General features: G+C 40.5%; 1 protein-coding gene across 9 annotated transcripts in view; it reads left to right on the top strand.

Moving 5' to 3' along the window:
* Positions 1-10,959: 10,959 nt before the first annotated feature.
* The window catches only part of LOC110201160 (ribosyldihydronicotinamide dehydrogenase [quinone]-like), a 28,565-nt gene continuing 15,596 nt past the window's right edge, over positions 10,960-23,928 (top strand). Inside the window, exons 1-4 of one of the 9 annotated variants that reach the window (XM_078153639.1) lie at positions 10,960-11,104; positions 15,453-15,596; positions 15,904-16,274; positions 21,341-21,435. In XM_078153639.1, the coding sequence (XP_078009765.1) occupies positions 11,071-11,104; positions 15,453-15,596; positions 15,904-16,274; positions 21,341-21,400 (609 nt within the window). In that variant the 5' untranslated portion in view covers positions 10,960-11,070 and the 3' untranslated portion in view covers positions 21,401-21,435. Of the gene's footprint in view, positions 11,105-15,324; positions 15,413-15,434; positions 16,275-17,008; positions 17,253-19,457; positions 19,512-21,340; positions 21,490-23,928 lie in introns of those variants that run through there. The other 8 variants (XM_078153640.1, XM_078153638.1, XM_020976676.1 and 5 more) reach the window with 8 other exon arrangements.

Here is a 23,928-nt window from a genome sequence, read left to right as displayed (position 1 = left end):
TTCTTCTCCAGCTCCTTTTACAGATGAGGAAACTGAGGCAAAGTTAAGTGACTTGTCCAGGGTCACATTGCTAGTAAATATCTGAGGCAAGATTTTAACTCAGGAAGATGAGTCTTCCTGACTCCAGGCCTAGTGCTCTATCCACTGAGCCCCCTAGCTACACAGAAATCATCTGTTCCAACTCTCACTTTATAGATGAGGAAGCTGAAGCCTAGAAAAGAAGAGTGACTTTTTTAGGGTCACACTACTAAGTAGCAAAGCCAGAATTCAAATTTGAGGCCTCTAACTCCAAAACTAGAATATTTTTCCTCTACCAATAAATGAAGGAGATGAGAACCATGTCTGCCAGTAAATCCTTCTATGCTCAATAGTTTTCATTGTTAATTAATCTTGTTGGAAAATGAGACAAGGCACATTAAAATGAAGCATAACTTCAGACACATCCTTCAGTGAGAGATATAACCTCTGGGCAAAACTTTTTTTTCCCCAAAATTTACACATAAATTGTGATTTCAGAAAAATCCCTGCATCGTCCTGAAAGTCTCTTCCAGCGCTAAAATTTTGATTCTTTGTCTTCATTATTTTTCTTACCTCAACATCTATGTAAAATTATACTTAAAGTTGGACTGATTTATGTATTTATTGATAATGCTGTTGGTAGCTTAAAAATGCTACCTACTTCCCTTATGTGCTTTGTGATTTGGTGTAAGATGTCTAACTTCTTGGGACCTGTTTCCTCTTCGGCAAAATGGAGTTGGAGTTGGAGAAGTGATCAATAAGCATCTATTACTGCACAGTACTAGTACACAGTGACCTATTTGGGGTTTTCTTGGCAAAGATACTGGAGTGGTTTGACATTTCCTTCTCCAGTTCATCTTTATAGAGGAGGAAACCGAAACAAATAGCGTTAAGTGACTCACCCAGGATCACAGAGCTAGTAAGTGTCTGAGGTGGGATTTGAACTCAGGATGATGACTCTTCTTGACTCCAGCCCTGGCACTCTATCTACTGCACCATCTAGCTGTCCCATACTAGTCACAGAGATATAGATATAAAGAATGAAACAATCCCTATACTCACGGAGTTTACATTTTTTACTGGGAGAGATAACAAGGACACATGTATAAGGATGTAATGGAGTTGTTGATGTTGATGGAGTAATTCGATAAAGTCAGTCCACTTAAGTAGGTGGTAAGATGGCCTAGTACCTTAAACGGTGAAGACGATAAGTTAGTCTCAATCACAGGCTTTAGTTTCAATATTAGACTTTAGATTAAATGTGAAAAGTCCTTGAAATAATTTGAAAAATAATCATATTCCAGGTGGCTGAGGAAACATAGTAATGCCTAATAAGTTGTCTATAAAATACCCAGCTAGTTGAGAAACAAAATTATTCTAGAGATTGGAGGTAGTCTGATGCTCCAGTAAGACCCTTGAGGGCAGGTAGGTGGCATAGTGGATAGAGTGCCAGACCTGGAGTCAGGAAGAGTTCAAATCTGGCCTCAGACATCTACTAGCTGTGTGACCCTGGGCAAGTCACTTAACCCTGTTTGTCTCAGTTTCCTCATCTGTAAAATGAGCTGGAGAAAGAAATGGCCAACCACTCCAGTATCTTTGCCAAAAAAAACCCCAAAAACAAAAACCAACCCCCAAAAAATAAAAGGGGTCATGAAGAGGCAGACACAACTGAAACACGACTGAACAACAACAACACAAATCTTTGTGGAGGAACTGTTTGGGGCAGGGGAAAGGCCTTAATTTTGGCTTAGCTTAGGCCTTCCTCTCTCCCTCCTTCCCCTCAGCCCCCATCCCTTTTGTCCAGATGACCTTTTAAGCCTCAAAGTGTCTAGAGAACTTCAAAAGGTTTCCCATCTTCCCATTAGTGACCTAGCCAAAATCACTGCAGCAGTTGATGTTGGCTTCTCCATTGGAAGCCAAGAATAGACATAGATTCATGGTTCCATAAGAACTCCAGAAAATGAGCTATATCATGCACAAAGAGAACTTCTAGAGTCCACCAGGAAGGGGAGAAAGGGACTTCTAGTGACTAGGAGCTATGAGTTACCCCATTGCCCCATGTGCTGCCTAAGCTTGAACCCTCCCTCTTAAACTACCTTGTATTTATTCTCTCTGTTACACTAGGTTGTTTGGGAGGGAAGCCACTGGAGGCGGGGATGATCAGGAATGGTTTCTTGTAGAAGGTTATATTTGCGCTCTATCTTGAAAAAAGAGACAGATTCAATGAGGCAGCAGTGAAGGCTGCTAGTTTCAGAGATGAGGGCTGCTGGTCTAGGCAGTTTGGTGTTATGGATATAAAAACAATCTTGGCATCAGAAAAACCTAGACTCAAGTCCCATCTTTAATACATGGCTAAGTGACCCTGGAAAAGTCACTTAGCTTTTCAGTACCACCGTCACCCCACCCTATCCCAAGTTGCCCTCTAAAATTATAAGCTGTATTAGTAGTTGACAATCTGTATTAGTAAACAGAGTTTGCTCACCAATAAAATCATGAACTTATACTTCCCTCAAATGGGGATGATGGTCATCTGGTCCAACCCCATCATTTTACCAGTTTCCCAAAGAAGGAAACTGAGGCCCAGTTTAGTTTAGTGATAAAAATTGTGCTAAAATCCAAGATCTTCTACCTGCCAGTTCCATTCCTTTTCCATTATACTACAATTCCTGCTTTCATTACATGCTTGAAAATAAAATTACTTGTCATCCAAAGGTCTCTTTAGCTCTTTTGTTGATCTCTGAACACACACACACACACACACACACACACACACACACACACACACATACACATTTTCTACTACCCAGAGGATAAGAGGCAATTTTATGTAGTAGAAAGAGCAATGGATTTGGAGTCAAACGTCCTAGGTTTGAATCCCAATCCATCTGCTTACTACATGACCTTGAGTTAATCACTCAATCTCTTTGGCCTCAGTTTCCTCATCTGTAAAGTGAGAGGGTTGGGTTGGATGCTCTCTGAGTTCTCTAGTTTTATGATTCTATGAGGAGCAAAAGAAAACCAAGATGGCTATCCAGACTGGACAGAAATAGAAGCAAATAAAGATGAAATAATCTCAACAAATAGGAAGAAATGGAAAAGTAAGATTGGAAGCGCCTATTCACTCAAAGAAATACTCTGGTTTTTAAAAAGATGATTAGAGAACATTTAGATTTGGGAGTAGGTGGTGGAAAAATAGGTGGGAGACTCAATGGTACTTTCCCTAATTCACCTTTTTTTAGTAACTTATAATAACTTTAAAAGCCTCTGCCTATGGAGAACCACCTGGGTGGAAGAAACTAGTAGAGGGCATATAAATTAGCTTAGCTAAATTATTTTTTTCCAGGCAGCTTTTACTGGTTCCTCTTAGTATTTGGCTCTTGGAACAATTTTTCTCCCATTGCATTGCAGCTGTTGATGAAGGTAGTTTGAGAATAAACAGATGTTAGCCGGTGCATATAAAGTATAAGAAGAGGAACAAATACAAAAAAAAAAAGAAAGAAAGAAAAATCAGCTCTGAGTTTAGATTCTGCAATCTCATACTTCCAAACACCCTCCTTTGCTTTTTCTCTATACAACATTTTTAGAACTTAAATAAGAATAGATCTCATAGGTATCATCTCTTTCAACTTGAAATCTGGTTCTTGGATTTTAGTCCACAAGCATTTGTTAAGAACATAGGGTGCTCCAGGCACTGTGCTAAGCCCCAGAGGGAGAAATAGAAGCAAAAAGAAGGGCAGTTCTTGGCCTCAAAGGAGCTTTCATTCAAACAGGGTAAGATATTAAAGAGCTCTGAAAATCTGGTGGAAACACAAAGAGCTAGGAGAGGAATGGAAGAAGGCTAGCTGGGAGCCCTTCCTCAAAACAGATGTTCTGGAAGGAATTTACCAATGAGAAAAGGGGTCACAGGTGCAGAGGGATGTTCTCCAGGGACAGGAGACAGCTGAAACACTATGGCAAAGTCGGGAGTCAGAAGCAGAGCCAGGAGAACAGGAAAGGATGCTGGCCTAGGACCTTGGGTTTTAGAGCAAACTGTGTCAGATAGTTGAAAGAATACATTTCCTCTCTCATATACACAGTTTCTGATGATGCTAGTGTTGAGTGTCCATGCAAACTCATTAATCACACCGATGTGGGAAAGCGAGTAGGGAAATGAAATGAAAATTGAAACCCTAAGCTACCTAAATGAGGCAACATTTCCAATTATGCTTAAAAAATACCAGCTTCTATAAAAGGAGTTACAAATACTTTTCAATGACTAAGTTGAACAAATATTCAGCTATAAGTAGAATAAAAAATAAATACAAATGAAAAGTGAGTGGGGAGAAAAGACATAATTTAAATCAGAAACGGGGGTCATAGTCTACATTCTCATACCCGTCCTATTCCAGAACACCTGCTGCTAAGGAATTCTCCTATTCATGAAAGGGTACTTTAAAAGGCTGGGACAGACCCTTTAAAGAAAAAGGCCTCCTAGCTGAAGGGTAAATGCGTGTCAACAGCTATCCTCCTCCCTCTTGGCTTTTGGCTATTGCTCAGAAAAGACAAAGAAATATCTGTAGGCAGTGTGTCTACCACTAAACATTGGCCATTGCCGAGATGTTTTTCAATCATGTCCAACTGTTTGTGACCCCAGTTAGGGTTTTCTTCGGCAAAGATATTGGAGTGGTTTGCCATTTCCTTCTCCAACTCATTTTACAGATGAGGAAACTGAGGCAAACAGGGCTAAATGACTTGCCCAGTATTACACAGCTGGTAAGTGTCTGAGGCCAGATTTGGACTTGGGAAGATGAATTTCCTTCTTCCAAGCCCAGTGCTCTATCCACTGCGCCACCAAACATCTGGTTATTAGCAAACTCCAGTTTGAATCATGGCTCTGCCATTTACTGCCTGGGTGACTTTGGAGAAGTTACTTAATCTTTCTGGGCCTCAGTTTCCTCATCTGTAAGTTGAAGGGGGATGGAATAGATGCTTTTTAAGGTTTCTATTAGCTTTAAATCTGTGATCTAAAACTCCACTAATTTATCTAAGATCTGGGAGAGGCTGAGAAAGGAGAGGGGAAATCTTTTGTAGAAGTAAATGAAGATTGACTAGCATTTATTTGCGGAGTGAATAGGAATAGGAAAAGTCCTGAGCACTTCCTGTCAGTAATGTATTCCAAAGGGGCCAACCCTAGTCAAAAATGAAGGAATTGAAATTGCTTTGACTCCAAAAGCCAATCCCTTGTCTTTATTCCTGGAGGATCATTGACCTTCCTTACCAGGTCACCTATGGAAAATAAATTCCCTATAAGGCATTGTATCCCTATTGTAGTTCTGCTGCAATTTTCTTTTACAAATCTGCTAAAATTTTTCTTTCAAAATCCCTTGCTTCTTTTCTAAACATCTTTTATTCATTTTAAACTTAACTTCAAAACATGAAAAGAAAAAAAAAAGGACATTTCCATGTACACAGCAGAACATAGAAGATTCAATATAAAACAATATATTTCCATTTCCGACTATTTGCTTTTTTAAAAAACCTATGTAATGAATACCACACACTGTTTTCAAAGCAACCCAGCTTTTCTGTGCTTTCTTCTAAGTTTTCTTTTGTTATCTACTGTGTGGCCCTTGCTTCTTAAAACCTCTCAACTTCAATAAGTGTACAATAATTCTTCTTCCTCTTCCTCTGTTCCCTCTTTTTGTTCCTCCTCCTCCTCCTCTTCCTCCTTCTCCTCCTCCTCCCAGGTCCCACCCTTCTTCCCAGCTCTAGGATCCTGCCAGGCCCTGAGCCTAGGAGGGTTGCTACACTCAACCTACTGAAGAGAGAGTGTTAACTCTCTCTCTCTCTCTCTAGAATTTAATTTTTGTTATTTTGGTTTTTTAAAATGGAACCCATGTACAAAATGTAGTTCGTGTAAGGGTTTAGGCTGGATTTCTCCAGCTATAACAGGAAGAGGGCTTCAGCTGAGAACTGGCCTAAAGCCAGGAAAAACTGGGTTGCCCTCTTGCCTGACACATACTAGCTGTGTAAGTCAATTAACATTTATTAAGTGTATACCACATACCGGGCACTGCGCTAATCAGCAAGAGACAAAGAAAGGCAAGACAGTTCCTGCCATCAAGGAGAGCATTCCAGGCAAGTAACACAGCAATTGAAAATTCCAGGAGTTGGAAAATGGAGATGGAGTGTCTTGTTCAAGAAGAAGGCCAGTATCACTGGATCTCAGAGTACTTGTGGGAGGGGAAAAAAGGTCTAAGGGACTGGAAGAGGGATAGGTAGGGAAGAGGAGAACAATTTTGCGAAGGGTTCTGAAAACCAAAAACAATTTTTTATTTTATCTTGGAGGTGATTGGGAGCCACTGGCATTTATTGGGCAGGGGTGGGAGGAGCATCCATCTCCACCACTAGATGGCACAGTCTGTACACCCTTTAGACTAGCAAATACAGCATTGGGCAGGGGTGGGAGGAGGAATGAAATGGTCCTGAAGGGACCTTCTGGGAATGAAAGAGTATATGTACTCTCTAGTTTTGTCTCACTCATCTTAAGCTGGGGAAGGAAGAATGGATGATCTTGGTCCTTGGGGCACATGGGGTAGAATGGGGCAAGCTTGGGTGGGCACTGCAGTGTGTGTGGGGGGTGGGTGGGAGGGGGAAGAGAGGTTTTGGCAGTCAGAAGGCGGCACTGGGTTTTGTCCCCTTGGGGAAAGTGGGTCCAGAAAGGGAAATGGGAAGGTCCCAAAGGTGAAATCTGTTTACTCTGACATTTTCTTTAGGGCTGTCCCTGTATATATCCTCCTCGTAGTTTCTACTACTAGTTTGTTTCTACTAGGAAATTTCTACTTTTTTTCCTGACAATTCATTTATACCAATTTGACAAGTATTTATTGGTTACCCACTGTGTATAAGACATTACTCAGGGCTCAAGGAAGATTTTTTTCAGTTGTTTTTCTTTAAGGCGTCTCCAATCTAGTGGGAGGAGGAGAGGGGATGGGGAATAAGAAAGATAAACAACCAGCTCTTACGTAAATAAAAATGTGAAAACTGCAGCTGACCACAGTACTTTAACCCTGCTAGCAGAGATTCATCTCTTTGGGTCTTCAGCTTTGCCGGCTGTGAAAATCTCCTGCTGAAATGCAAATCTCCCTGAGAAGAGATGTATAAAGTGATATTGACAGCAACCAGGAGCTATCCAGCTGAAATGAGCTCCAGAGTTACAGATCTTACCAGAAGTTAATCCAGGGCTGTCCCAGACTATCCTATGTAGCACCTGTACCCCAAGCTTAAGGCCTTGGTGGATATCTTGTCTTGGGCTATTTTCCAGCCCATTTAAGCAATTTTCCTTCAGAGCGGGTGGCCCATGGAGTCTGCATTGTAAGACTGCTCTCCAGTTATGTTTGGCGGCTAGAACTTTTTTTTGGTTGTCATTAAGTATGGATCCTTTCTGACTCAGGAGAGACATTTCTTTTCTTCTGTGTCTCAAGAGACAGAATTCCTTTGGGATTATTCATTTTATGGTTTCATGATAAATATTTCTAAGTCCAGTTCTGAGGCCGCATCCATCTCCACCACTAGATGGCACAGTCTGTACACCCTTTAGACTAGCAAATACAGCATTCTAATACGGATTAGCTACAGAGTATTTTGTGTAGGAGTGTAGGGCTCTGGGTCGGGACAGGAAAATCCCTCTACCATTGGTTGTCAGCACTTTCTCCATCCAGACTTAGAGAATCGCCTAGAGTACTAAGAGCTTGTCCAGGGTCACACATATCCAATGTATTGCCAAGATCTACTGACTTTACCTGCCTAATAACTCATAGATCTCCTTCTCTCCTCTAACACTGTCACCAGCCTAGGAAAGGCCCTCATGGTCTCATACCTGGACTATTGCATATTGATATACCTGCCAAAAGTCTCTTCCCACTACTTCCGCTCAGCCACCAAAAGGACCTTCCTAAAATAGTGGTGGTGATCGTTGTTGTTGTTGAGTTGTGTCAGACTTAGTGACCCCATTTGGGGTTTTCTTGGCAAAGATATTGGAATGATTTGTCAGTTCCTTCTCCATATCATTTTACAGGTGGGGGAACTGAGGCAAACAGGGTTAAGTGATAGGGTTACACTTCTAATAAGTATCTGAGGTTGGATTTGAACTCAGGTCCTCTTGACTCCAGGCCCAGGGTTCTAACCACTGTGCCACCTAGATGCCCCAAAATGTAGATCTGACCATTTCATTCCTCCTCCCACCCCTGCCCAATGCTGTATTTGCTAGTCTAAAGGGTGTACAGACTGTGCCATCTAGTGGTGGAGATGGATGCGGCCTCAGAACTGGACTTAGAAATATTTATCATGAAACCATAAAATGAATAATCCCAAAGGAATTCTGTCTCTTGAGACACAGAAGAAAAGAAATGTCTCTCCTGAGTCAGAAAGGATCCATACTTAATGACAACCAAAAAAAAGTTCTAGCCGCCAAACATAACTGGAGAGCAGTCTTACAATGCAGACTCCATGGGCCACCCGCTCTGAAGGAAAATTGCTTAAATGGGCTGGAAAATAGCCCAAGACAAGATATCCACCAAGGCCTTAAGCTTGGGGTACAGGTGCTACATAGGATAGTCTGGGACAGCCCTGGATTAACTTCTGGTAAGATCTGTAACTCTGGAGCTCATTTCAGCTGGATAGCTCCTGGTTGCTGTCAATATCACTTTATACATCTCTTCTCAGGGAGATTTGCATTTCAGCAGGAGATTTTCACAGCCGGCAAAGCTGAAGACCCAAAGAGATGAATCTCTGCTAGCAGGGTTAAAGTACTGTGGTCAGCTGCAGTTTTCACATTTTTATTTACGTAAGAGCTGGTTGTTTATCTTTCTTATTCCCCATCCCCTCTCCTCCTCCCACTAGATTGGAGACGCCTTAAAGAAAAACAACTGAAAAAAATCTTCCTTGAGCCCTGAGTAATGTCTTATACACAGTGGGTAACCAATAAATACTTGTCAAATTGGTATAAATGAATTGTCAGGAAAAAAAGTAGAAATTTCCTAGTAGAAACAAACTAGTAGTAGAAACTACGAGGAGGATATATACAGGGACAGCCCTAAAGAAAATGTCAGAGTAAACAGATTTCACCTTTGGGACCTTCCCATTTCCCTTTCTGGACCCACTTTCCCCAAGGGGACAAAACCCAGTGCCGCCTTCTGACTGCCAAAACCTCTCTTCCCCCTCCCACCCACCCCCCACACACACTGCAGTGCCCACCCAAGCTTGCCCCATTCTACCCCATGTGCCCCAAGGACCAAGATCATCCATTCTTCCTTCCCCAGCTTAAGATGAGTGAGACAAAACTAGAGAGTACATATACTCTTTCATTCCCAGAAGGTCCCTTCAGGACCTCTCACAGCAAAGAGTTCACCCACATACGGGTTACTTTTCCCATGGTCTAGGCAAGATTAAGAGACAATCCACAATTTTGTACTGAGCATCATGTAGGTGCAATATGACGATTGAGCCACTAGGGGGCTACGGTACCTCTTGATTTATGCTCTAAAGTTTCTTTTGCATGTGTGAATTTAATCATTAATAAACATATTTTAATATACAAAAAGAGGTTTATATAATGAACCGTGAACTTTTTTATATGCAATTTTTTAAGGGGTGGGTGTGTGTGTGTGTGTGTGTGTGTGTGTGTGTGTGTGTGTGTGTATAGAGATCAAACCTGTGATTTCATTAGTATGAGGAACTCCTGGCTGGGGGGGAATCTCCCTCTACCCATTCAGGGTGGCTCCTTATTTGCAACTTAAAGTCTAAGTGGTTTACCCAGGGTCACACAGTCAATATGTGACAGAGATGGGATTGGAAACCAGACCTTTTAAGCTCAGGCCAATTCATCCACTAAGACATACTGTCTCTCAACAATTATATGTGGGAGTGTTTGTGTGTGGGAGTGTCTACAAACTGTTTGAAAAACAAAGTATATATACAAAACTGTTTGAAAAACAAAACATTTAACAAAACAAACAAAAAACATAGTTCAGTGTTCCTGAGAGTAAGCAAATTGAAAATATATTAATTTGAGACATCCATAGATATACTCACACACATATACACACTGACACCGTACATATATATTATACCTATACCATATATATAAAATATACATATATGTTCTAGACATATAAGTTAATAAGGTAGTAACAAAACTGCTCTATTTATGTCACCTTCTATACTTTTTTGCTCTCTTCTGTTCATTTTGTTTTGCTTTGGCATTTTTTGGGTTCATTTTTTTAAAAAATGTTTTATTAATGCTTTTGGAGAAGAGGGTGAGAATATATGTATCACTACCCACTAACTTAGCAAACCTATTCCCACCAACCCAAGTCAAAGTCTTCCCTTGTAACAAATCTATCTATCTATCTATCTATCTATCTATCTATCTATCTATCTGCCCATTCTCATGTATGTATGTATATATATGTGTGTGTATATGTGACCCTGGGTTAATCATTTAACATATATACATACATACACACATACATGTACACACACATATAAAAACATATATATGTGTACATGTGACCCTGGATTAATCACTTAACATATATATACATATACATGCATATATATATATATACATACAGATAGATAGACAGACAGACAGACAGACAGACAGACAGATAGATAGACAGATAGATAGATAGTCAGTCAGTTCAGAAAAACAAATTGCCATATTGGCCTTGTCTAAGTAAGAATGTGCATTTCATTCTTCCTCTGGAGTCCCTTCCTTCTCCAATCTTTTGGATATTGAACAAACTCCTTCCCCAAACACCAGAAGTTCAATCTTAACTATACCCTAACTTTTGGGGTCCCTGTCTCCCATCATTCCCCTTCCCTCACCCTGGATTCCAGACTTAATGACCTGCTTGCTGTTACTCAGCCTGTACTGCCCTCTCTACATCTCTAGGCTTTCTCGAAGACCATTGTCCATCACAGGAGTGCACTCTCTTTACCTCTTGGAATCCCTGGCCCTTTGAGTTCTGCCTTCCTAAATGAGGCTTTTCTACACCGCTCCAGCTGTTAATGAACCCTGTCCAATTGACCTTATATTTACTTGGTATATCTTTGTTATTTTATGTACATGTGTTGTTCCCCCCACCCCAAAGAGAACGTAAGCACTCAGAGGGCAGTTCTGTTTCATTCTTTTTTCATCCTTCTGTCTCCAACACCTAGCATAGTATCTAGAGCTTTTTTTTTTTTGACAACTGGGGTTAAGTGACTTACCCAGGGTTACACAGCTAGTAAGTGTCAAGTGTTTTGTCTGAGTTCAGATTTGAACTCAGGTCCTCCTGACTTCAGGGCCGATGCTCTATCCACTGGTAGGGTTTGCCATTTCCTTCTCCAGCTTATTTTACAGATGAGAAAACTGAGGTAAACAGGATTAAGTGACTTGCCTGAGGCCACACAGCTAGTAAGCATCTGAGGCCAAATTTAAACTCAGGTCTTCCTGAATCCAGGGCAGGTGCTTTATCCATTGTGCCACCTAGCTGCCTCTACTGGGCAAATACTGATGCTTAAAACATATGCCGTATTGCCAAGGGGCAGCTCAAGGTCATCGAAAAAAGCTTAATATTCCAATGTAATCTAGTCTTCTCCTCTCACACTCTGGACGTAGCTCATCTACTATCTATTGAAAATAAATATAATGATAGACTAACTCAATGGCCTTCCCAATCAATGTCATATAATAATCTAATTCATATAATTCAATCTTATAGTTTTTCTCATGTGAATTCCTAGGCTAATCTTTGCTTAGTGGCCATAGATCTCATTGCAAAGGCTCTCAAGCATTCCAGGGCTTGAGTCAATCAACAGAGGTCAGTGTACTCCCCCAAACTAGAGCATCTGGTAGAATATCTCTGTATATAGAGAGAACTCCTCTTCCATTTGAACTCTGTCCAAAATATTCTCCATGACATAGGAGAACCTCTAGCAAGCATGTGCCTTCTTGTTAGTACTCGAAAGAGATGGGCAATCAATCAAAAGATCATCTCTGTGCGTGCATCTATCAAGCGGCTAAGGAGTCTGTCTAATCTTTATATTTGCATTGAGAGTTATTGTTGGGGAAGAGCCCTTAAGACTATGTTTTAACTTGAGTTAAATACTTTTTAAAGAGTAATTAGTAAAGGATAAACACATCTTTATACCTTTAAGTGACTAAGAAGGTGTGGTCTGCCATAAGAATTATCTGTGAACCTGTTCCCTTCTCACATGTTCATAATGTATACACCTGATTTATGCATCAATTCTTTTAAAATAACAGAGAGACAATTTATGGGTTAATTGTCACTGATGTTTCCTGAGTTACCTTTTTTGGATTACATCTATAGAAACTGTGATCTTTTTCATTTTTCTGAAATTTTTTTCTCTGTGAGATTAACCTGAAAATTTGTCCCTAAAGTGCCTTGGACATTGAGTTGCGTCAAGGTCAAATTTCCTCTATTTGCATCTCTTCAGTTCCAGCCATTTTGCATGATTTCATTTGCTTGATTACCATTTCCACCTCTTCACTCACATTAGTTAACTCAGGTGTTAGAGTTCAAACCTGGTGGATTTCACCTCACTAATAATGAGAAGAGAACACTATAGAAATCTTTTCCATTTCACATCTTTCTTTCCCATTTCATCAATAAATCTTGTGTGCCTGTTGTCCTGCAACCCTTCCAACAATTATCAGCTTCCTTTTTTGTCATACAGCATTTGGTAATCTTATGGGTGTAAGGCAGAATCTTAGAGTTGTTTCAATGTGCATTTCTCTAATCATTAGTAATTTGGAACTTTTAAAAGTTCATTGTTGATAGCTTTTATTTCTTTCTTTGAGAAATGCATGTTCACATCCTTTGTTTATCTTTAAGGAACTGATTTATTCTTATCTGAATTGGTTCCTTTTATATATTGAATATCAGACCTTCATCAGAGAATCTTGCTGTAAAGATTTTTTCCCAGTTAACTTTTTCCTTCTGATTTCAACTATATTGATTTTATATATTAAAAATGTTTTAATTCTTTGCAATTAAAATTATCCACTTTGTCTTCTGTAATACCCTCTATCCTTTGGTCATGAATGCTTACCCTATCTACAATTGTGAAAGGTATTTCCTTCCTCATACCTCTAATTTGTTTACAATATAACATCGAAGATATGTTCCCATTTATACCTTATCTTTATGTATAGCATGAGATGTTAGTCCAAACCTGATTTCTGCCAGACTTTTTTCTAGTTTTCCCAGCAGTTTTTGTTGAATTGTGTTCTTACCAGTCAGGGTCTTTGGGTTTACAGAACATTATGATACTATATTAATTTGCTTCTGTGTTATGTACCTAATCTGTTCCACTGATCAATCTTTCTACTGTAGGGCATGTATGTGTTGCCCATGTAAGTCATGTGTGTGCCCACATAGATCTATCTAGATACTATGAATAAATGTCTCTAGAATCTCCTCTGCCTACTCCTCTCCAAGACAGATTTTGATCCCTGCCACAAGGGAAACAGGAGATTAAAGATACAAGGCTGGCCACTCTGCTGTCCTAGGAGAGAAGGGACATTGGGCTAGGCTAGGATTATATCTAGCTTCCCCCTTAAAAAAAATTTTAGGGAAAATAATTTTAAGGTTCAAACTGAGCTCTTAATCACTATCCCTTAATGGAGATGGAGTGTCCCCAAACTATATATCCAAAGGCTGAACACTCTTATCACCAAATGCCAATTACACAAAGATACACAGTGAATAGCAAATAAACCCATTTATCCAAGCCAATAGCAAACAGATAGTAGAGAAGTATACAGTTTAGAATATATCAGACAATATGCACAGTGAATGAGCAAAATATCTCAGCTCAACTATAGGAGAAAGAAAGATTCTCAGATCTTACCAAAGAGAAATTCTCTAAAATCCCTAGCATAGTAAACTGGCTATAGGAACATGGCTGCTGCCTCCTCTATGTGCCAACTTTTTCCCAGAATCTTTCTCTCCCTTCAAGAACCTTTCCTTAAAGAGAATCTAGAACTATTAGTCCCTCCTGATTTAAAGCTAGCAGCTGGAAGAACGAGGATCTCTCATCTCCAAAGTTCTCACCCCTCACACAGGCATGGAGCCATCAGAGCATCAAGTAATCAGTCTCCATCAACGAGAAGAGTCTTAGGCAAATACACTTGAATCTCAGGTTACACTATTTTTTCAACAAGTACCAAATAGTTTTGTTGATTACTACTTTGCAGCATAGTTTGAAATTTGAAATTGTTAGGCCTCTTCCTTCTCACTTTTTTTCATTATGACTTCTTTTTAAGATGAAGCTCAAGAAACATTTTCTGCCTTTTCTGATCCCTCCAACTGCTAGTGCCCTCCCTCTAAAACTACCTTGTTCACAATTGCTTTGCATATATTTTATTTATTCAGTTTGTATTTGTGAGATATATGTGTATATATATATATATCTATATATCTATATATCTATATATCTATATATCTATATATCTATATATATATATCTATCTATATATATATATATATATATATATATATATATATAAAATGTCGGCTCCTTGCCAGTAGGAATTGTTTCTTTCCCATACACCCAGCAAATAGTACATCCTTAATAAATACTTGTTGAAGGAATTATTATTTCTGTTGAGATTATTGATCTTTTGTTCTTGCAGATAAATTCTGTTACTATTTTTTCTAGCTCTATAAAGTAATTCTTTGGTAGTTAGATTGACATGACACTGAATGCATAAGTTTAGTTTGGGTAGTATTGTCATTTTTATTATATTGTCACGATCTAACCATGAAAAATTAATATTTCTCAGATTATTTAGGTCTTCATTTTTGTAAAGAATGTAGCAACTCCAGGTGGGAACAGTGAGTTAAAGAGAAAAATTTACCTTCTAAGAGCAGGTTCCTATGATTGAAACTAATTTGTGAAAGCCCAGAGTCTTGTGGGGGCGCTTGGTTACACGTTACTTTCACTAGGCAAGTTCATTAAATGCCTTTGCTTCGAACGAATTGCGTCCCTTAGCTGATAAGGAAAAGTAAATGGGGGAGGGGGAGAGGCGGAGGGCCTGAGGAAAGGCATAAGCACAGTGGATGCAGACCCAGAGTACGCATGCTCACTTTTGTGTGTGTGTGTGTGTGTGTGTGTGTGTGTGTGTGCGTGTGTGTGTGTGCGTGTGTGTGTGTGCGCGCGCGCGCGCGCGTGTGTGTGTGTGTGTGTGTGTGTGTGTGTGTGTGTGTGTGTGCGGGGGGGGGAACCCTTGTTGGCTCAGGGCGGAGCCAGCTGCTAGAAGTAGAATTCGGTATGATTCGCTCAGTTCCTGTTTCCCAAATCCTCATGTAGGTAGACTTACCAGCCTACCCTAAAAAGTGTGGTGAGTAAGCATAAGCATGCCTTTGTCTTTGTATTGACAGGTCAGTTAGTCAATCAGAGCACAAGTATTAAGCACCTGATTCTGACTGGTCTGCTCCCACTCCAGACTGCCCTGCTACCAAGGGTTGTAGGGCCATCATTATCTGGATACCTTACACTCCGATGCGGTAGATTGTTCTCCCACCGTAAGTACCCGACCTGCCAACCTGCCCCATGCTAGATACCAGAGATCAGCCCTGGTTAGGATTCTTAAATGTTGAGGTCTATGATCCTGGGGCATAGAATCAAGTTATTTTGACTAAATAAAAATATCTTTAGGTTTCTTTAATTTCTTTACTCCTTTCTTTCTCTCTTTCTTATTTCCACTATTTACCTAGCAAATATTTGGTCAGTAAACTTAGTAGGGATTTTAAAGAAAAGGAGGTGAAATTAACATACTGCAAGCAGCATGACTATAGGGAGGCAGCCTTAAATCCCCGTCTCTTCAAACAGTGCTCAAAAGAGAGGTAAGGCAAGGACAGTTATCTGAGCACCCTTGTGGCCACAGAGGCGATCGGGATCGATCTGTTCCCTTGTGCTGGGAAGCTAAGGAGGCAGCAGTGTCTGAGAATTGGCATCAGTTTTCAGACAGTACTAGTTGCAACAAGACGGAAGCCTCAGCCGCCTTTCTCAGCCTTTCACAAGCAAGGCTGGTGGTGCCGTGGTGTACAGTGACCGGGAGCAACGCTGACCCAGGAAACTGCAGAAACCCGCCCACTGATTGGCAATGCCTGGTTGGGAGGATACCAGGCTTCGTGAGCGTGGAAGTCTTCGCAGCAGGAAGCAGATTTTCGCATTGCAGCTTTTGCTGTTCTTGTGTGCTGGTAAGTCTAGTGCCTTGTAAATGCTTGTTTAATGCGCATTCTTTCCTCCCAACACACACACACACACACACACACACACACACACACACACACACAACACACACACACACTCACTCACACTCTCTCACACACACACAGCATGCCTGAAAGCAGTCAGAAGATTACTTAACTATAAAAAGGGCTTTACTGTTTATTTTCTTAAGCATGGGTTTTTGTTGCAATCTTTTGTTTTTACATTGCTTGTTTTCCCTCTGTATCTATCTCCTCCTTTCCTCCAAATTCTCCTTCTCCAATTACTCTCTCTCTCCTTTTCTTTCTCCAGTAAATGTTAACTATTATTATTATATACCCACGTCCTCTTTCTTTGATCTCTTAGAAGTATGAGCCTCGTAATGGTATTGCTGGATCAAAGGAGCAGTTTAGTGACTTTGGGGACACAGTTCCAAACTACCTTCCACAATGGTTAGAACTATTCCCAGGTCAACCAACAGTGCACTGGTGTGCCTGCTTTCCGTCAGCCCCTCCAACAATTGTCATTTTCCTTTTTTGACATCTTCTCCAATCTTTACCATCTTCACCACACGACTTCACATCATTATCATCACTAGTGGTTATGAGCTGGAATCTCAGAGTTTAGTTTGCATTTCTCTAATTATTATTGATTGAGAATTTTTCATATGGTTTTTATCTTCTATTGAGAAACTACCTATTCTGTCTTTTTTTCTTAAATGCAGAGAAGAGCACAGAAGGCCAGAGAGAAGCATGGACATGCAAGACAGCTTTGAAAGCTACAACATGAACTGATTATATAATTTAAAAGAAAAGCAAGCTATAAATATATATAACCAAAAAAAAGGATTGTATAGTTTCATGTACAATTTCTTTTTTCAGTTATATATGTGGTAGTGCCCATTTTATTTCCTGTTTGTTAAGGTCAGAATTAAATAAAAAGAAAAAAGGGAACTGTTTTTTCAAATACTTTGTTAACCTGCATTGGTTTTGTTTCAACAAAATCTTTTTAACTTTAAGTAATTGACACCATCCATTTTATCCTCTGTGATCATCTCTATCCTTTGTTTCAGTATTCATTTTCTCTTTTTGGAGGCAATCAGGATTAAATGACTTCCCCAGGGCACAGCTAGTGAGTGTCTGAGGCTGTATTTGAACTCAGGTCCTCCTGACTGTAGGGCTGGTGCTTATCCACTGTACCGCTTAACTGCCCCTCTTTTTCACTTCTCTTGTGATGTTTTTTTTTTCTTTTACATTGTTGTAGTCATAGTACATATTTATTTTTCTGGCTCTGTTTACCACCTACCCATAAGGCATTTCATCAAGGGCTAAGGATACACAAAAAAAAAAATGAAATGTATTCTACGCTATTGAGGAGTTTACACTGTTCAGAGCCAAGTAGGCTTCGACAAATACTTGGCTGCACTGATTGAATACTTTTCTCCTGCCACTGAACCAAAGGTGATAGCACTTAACCTGTCTGCCTCAGTTTCCTCATCTGTAAAATGGGGATAATAACAGCAATGCGAATTTTTAAATGTAATTTTTTTCCCCATATAAGGTCAAAGACTCCTTGAAATCTATCCATGGATCCTTTGGGGGTTTTTTAGACCTGAAGTGAAGAACTTCAAATTCTTGACCTTAGGATCCTACATGCCTTTGTACATACCAATTCTCTGACAGTTATTTGGTTGTGTTAGCTCATGATTAACTATCAAAGTGTTAATTTTTTTGTTTTAATTTTTATTGGTATCTTTTGTTTTTACATGACCTTCCCCAACCTTCTCCTAAAAAAGCCTAATTTTTATATCATGAGTTAGATGCTGAATTTCATAAATGAAGATGATGATTCAGACTTACATTCTAGAGGGCATGGGCCTTGAGTTATTTTTCCAGTAGGGGAAGGATTGGTTTCTGTATAGTAATTATGATCCTTATTAATTTAGAGTTTCAAGAGACATGATCGATCATTCAATCCATCAAGTCAAGCCAAATCGATCCAAGTTTATTCAGTATTTACTTTATGCCAGGCATTCTACAAACACTGGAGATAACAAAGAAAGACAAAGATCGGTTTCTGCCCTCAAGGACCTTATTATATAAAGGGAAAGATATCATACAAACAACTATGTACAGATAAGATAGATATCTAAGACAAACTGAAGAAAATCTCAGAGGAACCCCATCAGAAATAAGGGGAGCCTCAGTCCTCTGGGTCATTGCATTGGCAGAATTCTTATGTCTATCAAAATGTGATTGTCTTTATTATTGTATAAATTGTTCTCCTGGTTCTGCCCCCTTCAGTTTGCATCAGGTCACACAAGTCCTCCTAGGTTTCTCTGAAACGGTCCCCTTCGCCATTTCTTATAGTGCAATAGTATTCTTTTACATTCCTACGTCAAAATTTGTTCAGCCATTCGTGATCAGTTATTTTTTGAGATTGCTTATGAAGGAGAGAAATGGGGTATACATTCTGTCTGGGGAACAAAAGAAAGTTGACCATATGGGGTTCACAGATTTGTAAAATATTACGGTGGGAAAGGACTTTAGACGATAAAGAGGCCAATCCTTTCATTTTACAGATGAGGAAATAGAGGCCCATAAAAATGAAATCACTTTGATCTCATGGTCACGATCCCTGTAACACTATGCTAACCCACTGAACTAATTAGCCACAGAATCAGTATATACATATATTTGTGTGTGTTTATATGTATGTATATATGTGTATATATATGTACACACACACACACACACACACACACACACACACCCCTCCATACCCTATGATCTAACTATAGTGGCCGACCTACCGTCTCTTGCATATGACCCTCTATCTCTGTCCTTATTCCTGGGCACTGGCTCTCCTCCAGGCCTCCAGTGCTTTCTTCTCACCTCCATGGGGTAGTTTAGCTGGCTTTCTTTAAACCTCAGCACAAATCACACCTCCTACCTTTTGTGGTGTCTTTTCCTTCAGTGTTGTTCAGTCATGTCTGACTCTTTATGACCCCATTTGGATTTTCTTGGCAAAGATATTGGAGTGGTTTGCCCTTTCCTTCTCCAGCTCACTTTACAGATGAGAAACAGAGGCAAATGGGTGAAGTGACTTACCTAGGGTCACACAGCTAGTAAGTGTGTGAGGTCACATTTGAACTCAGAGCTTTCTGATTCCAGGCTCAGCTCTCTCTGCACTATGGCGCCACCTAGCTGCCCCTGGATTACTTACAGGTACCTAGTTATTTTCAAGTTTGTCTCATTGGTTAAAATATGAGCTCCTCAAGGGCAGGGGCCTGTTTTTGTTTTTCGTTGTATCCCCGACAGTTAGCACAATGCCTGGCACACAGGACACACTTAATAAAAAGCTTGTTCACTGACTGACTCTGTTTTTACTGGGCCTTCTTAAGCTTCAGTTTTCAGTTCTTCATCTTGTGGCTTCTCCCATCCTTCCATTTGATTCAGTAAGCCTCTGTCTGTTTGTCTGTCTATCTATCTATCCATCCACTTATTTGTTCATCTATGGTTTTTGTTTATGTATTTTTAGCTTTTATAAAGAAATATTTACTTCGAAGGACATAATCATAAATGCACAAATGCCTCCCCCCAACACTTGGGAAGTATAATCCCTCTCCTTCCTTACACTACCACAGGCAGTGAGGAGAGGAAGGGGATTAGGTTCACAGTTTAGCTTATTTCTATAGAGCACAGTCATAAATTCCAAGTCCAGCGTCCCCCTTAGGCTTGGGTCCCAGTCCCCTGGTTTCTCCCAGCTTTCTTCTGGGCTGGCTGAAATCTTGGCTCCAAGGTCATCAGAGCTCCAAAGGCTTGGTCTTAGGTTAGGCTGCTAGTCATTCAAACACCCCAAAACATACAATGGATTAGCTACTTTTTTCCTTTTAATTTTTAAAGCCCTGTTTTGTATTGTTTTGCTTTAAGGCTTTGTCTTGATTATTCAGCAAGGGTCCATGATTTCAATACTGTGGAAAGATCTCTAGATTGGAATCGAGAGATCTGGGTTCAAATCCCACATTTGCTGTTTTCTACCTGTGATCTCATACAATTCACTTTCCTTTTCTGGGCCTTGATTTCCTTATCTACAGAATGGGAGGATCAGATGGTCTCTGAGGTCACTTCTTGATCGAAATATGAGATCTGATGATCCCCGTGAACTCAGAGAGGAGGAGTCACCCGCCCTTATCTCTACTCTCACCCTATGTAGAGTCAAGGAGGCCTTGTTAGCCGCTTAATTGCTCAATTTGGAAGCTTTTAGACACCCTGGGGGGGGGGGTGAGGAAATTCTCCTGCTGTCTCTCTCTTTCTCTCTCTCTCTCTCTCTCTCTCTCTGTCCCTTCCTCCCCCTCCTCTCTCTCTCTCTCTCTCTCTCTCTCCCTCCTCTCTCTCTTTCTCTTCTCTTTCCTCTCTTTCTTCTCTCTCTCTCCTTTCTCCTCTCTCTCTTCTTTGTCTCTCTTCTTTCTTGTCTCTCTTTCTTTCTTCTCTCCCTTCTTTCTCTCTTCTCTCTCCTCTCTCTTCTCTCTCTCCTTTCTTCTCTCTCCTCTCTCCTTTCTCTTTCCTCTCTCTTCTCTCTCTTCTTTGTCTCTCTTTCTTCTCTCCCTTCTTTCTCTCTTCTCTCTCCTCTCTCTTCTCTCTCTGTGTCTTCATTCTCTCTCTTCTTTCTTCTCTCTCCTTTCTTTCCTCTCTCTTCTCTCTCTCTCTTCTTTCTTGTCTCTCTTTCTCTCTCTTCTTTCTTTCTTCTCTCTCCTCTTTCTTCTCTCTTCATTCTCTCTCTTCTTGTCTCTCTCTCTCTCTCTCTCTCTCTCTCTCTCTCTCTCTCTTTTTCTCTCTCTCTCTCTCTCTCCCCCTCTCTTCTCTCTCTCCCCCTTCTCTCCCCCTTCCCCCCTCCATCTCCTAAAAGTTCTCCCAGGACCCGCATCTCCCAGCGCCAGCAACCCACCAGCCACATTGTATCACTTGAGGAGCATTTCCTTATCCTCATCCTCCACTGCTATTGGTTCCTTCTCCATGAGTACATGCTCCTCCCCCCCTTTTTTCTCCCCTTCCAGGCCATTATCTTCCTCAAAATCGTGCAGGGTGAAGGTGTGGGCAGGGCATCCTCAGCCTGACCTGTAACCGTTTGCAAGGGTCCTTTTCTGTACCATGAGTGGGACGACATCGATGTCGATGGAGGATCCTCTACCCCAGGCAATGGCAGGTAAGAAGAGGTGCCTTTTTTTCAGAGTTAAGGTGAAAAATATTAGGAATTAGAATAACTCTTATTTTTCCTCCCCTCTCCTCCCCTCCTCATAAATATATGCTCTGTGGCCTGAAGCAGCTTAATTGTGTGTGTTCTCATCAGAGTTCAGCCCCAAACCAGAAAACTGGGAGTTTAATATTTTAGCCTCAGGAACCCCTGGCTCTAACTTAAGCAGTCATCCTCTGATAATCACTCCCTATACCACAGGCTGCTTGGAGGTGTAGAGAATCCCACATTACCCAGCTACTTCATCCTTTTGTGGGAAAGGATAATTGGATAAGGATTTCTGAGAAGAGCACCCCATGGGCCAAAACCAACTCTCCCGTGGATGTCCGAAGGATGTTCTAAGCTGTGGCTCTGCAGAACCCAGCTGAACCTCCCAGTCCTTGGGCCCTTTGCGGCTTGGTGTACTGGAATGAGCAGTGAACTTGGGATGGGGAAGAAAGCCCTGGGTTAAAATCTTATCTAACCCTTATAAGCAGTATGGCCCTAGAAAACTCTCTTAACCCACTTTCTAGAAAAGGGAAATTTTTTAACTTCACTGTCCACATGGATGATAATAAGAGCACCTGCCTCAACAGAATCAAATGATATAATATCCCTGAAGAGCTTTGCAAACTTTAAAGCCCATATAAATGTCAGCTAACAGGAATAGTGATAATTATAACCTCTCTGAAGCCTCAATTTTCTTTTGTGTGAAATGGGGCAAAGAATACCCCCTATTTTGTCAGGGCTATTGTGAGATAATTTCTCTAAGCTTTAAAGTAGCATAAAAATGGTATTATTATTTAATTGGTTATGATGCAGATGAATATGTGAAGTATTTGTTAAGTACTTACTGTGCCCGGCACTGTGCTCAGTGCTGGGGTTACAAATAGTAGTACAAATACTAGATCCCTGTCCTTAAGGAGATCTGAACATCCTAAAGGGGGGAGGGGTTGGCTGGGGAGACCACACATAAAGGGGAAAGGGGAGGGCACACTTAGAGGTGTACCCAGCATAGAGTGGGGATGACCAGAAAGCAGAGGAGGCCTGGATAATCTCAGTGATCAGAGCCCACAGCGTCTTCAGGGTCAGAATCCAAGTCTGGTGAAGAAGAGATAGAAATGGAGAAGGACCCTGCCAAGGGCAGGGCAACTAGGTGGCGCAATAGGTCTGAAGTCAGTTAGACCCGAGTTCAAATGCAGCCTCAGACACTTAACCATGTGACTCTGGGCAAATTGTTTAACCCTGGAATCCTCCACTATAAAACAGGGACCATAATGGCACCTACCTCCCAGGGTTATTGCAAGAATGAAATAAGATAATATTAGTGCTTAGCACAATGGTTGGCACGTAGCAGGTGCTAAAGAAGAGCTTTCCCCCCCTTTCTGTTCCTTTGAAGGGCTGTCATGTTTGGCCCCAGAAAATAGAACCAGAAGCGCTTGCAGAAAATGCAAGAAAGTTTAGACTTGTTAGGAAGGTGTGAGGGTTTATGCATATACATATGTGTGTATATATACACACACACATATCTAACTATCCATCTATCTATATATACATACTATATATACTATATATATATATATACACATCTATCTATATATACATATCCCTTCCTAAAACAGTATATATAACAAGATATATATATTATATATGTGTGTATATATAATATGTATACATACACATACATGCATGCACACACATGCATATATGCATATGTTCTAAGTGTGTGTTTTATATGTTATATGTATCATACATGTATATAAAATATACGTACCCACGCCCAGTTAGAGCTCTCCAAAAGTAGAATAAAAGCCCAAGAGGTGGTGGATTCCCCTTCCTTGGAGGTCTTCAAACAAAGGCTGTATGACCATTTGTCTGGTAGAGTAGAATAGGGATTCTCTTCCCATATGGATTAGTCTCGAACTCTCAGCTTCTGTGTTTGGGCAGCTTGGTGGTGCAGTGGATAGAGCATCAGACTTGGAATCAGGAAGGCTTGAGTTCACAATCCAGCCTCAGACACTTATTAGCTGTGTGATTCTGTACAAGTCACTTAATTTCTGTTTGTGTCAGTTCTCCCGTCTGTATAATGGGAATAATAATGGCACCTACTTCCCAGGTTGTTATAAGGCTAAATCGAGATGATTGTAAAGCACTTAGAACAGTGCCTAGCCTATAGTAGGCGTCATATAAATGTTAGCTATTATTCCTGTTATTTCTATGACTCCTGACTCTCAACTTCACGTACTGGTGAGTGATTATTGTAGAATCCCTTTCTCCCCCCCACCCCACCCCCGGGTATTAGACAATAGGACTAAAACCCAGCTTATACCCTAGACATACAATATCAGATTATTATAATACATAGTTATATTTTGAGACATTTTGTCTTTTTATCCCGAGACCCTAGCATAG

This window comes from Phascolarctos cinereus, unplaced genomic scaffold, assembly GCF_003287225.1.
Source record: "Phascolarctos cinereus isolate Bilbo 61053 unplaced genomic scaffold, phaCin_HiC Scaffold_4;HRSCAF=312, whole genome shotgun sequence".
Classification (NCBI taxonomy): Eukaryota; Metazoa; Chordata; class Mammalia; order Diprotodontia; family Phascolarctidae; genus Phascolarctos; species Phascolarctos cinereus.
The sequence above is the reverse complement of the archived record's forward strand: the minus strand, read 5'-3'. Positions and strand labels throughout refer to the sequence as shown.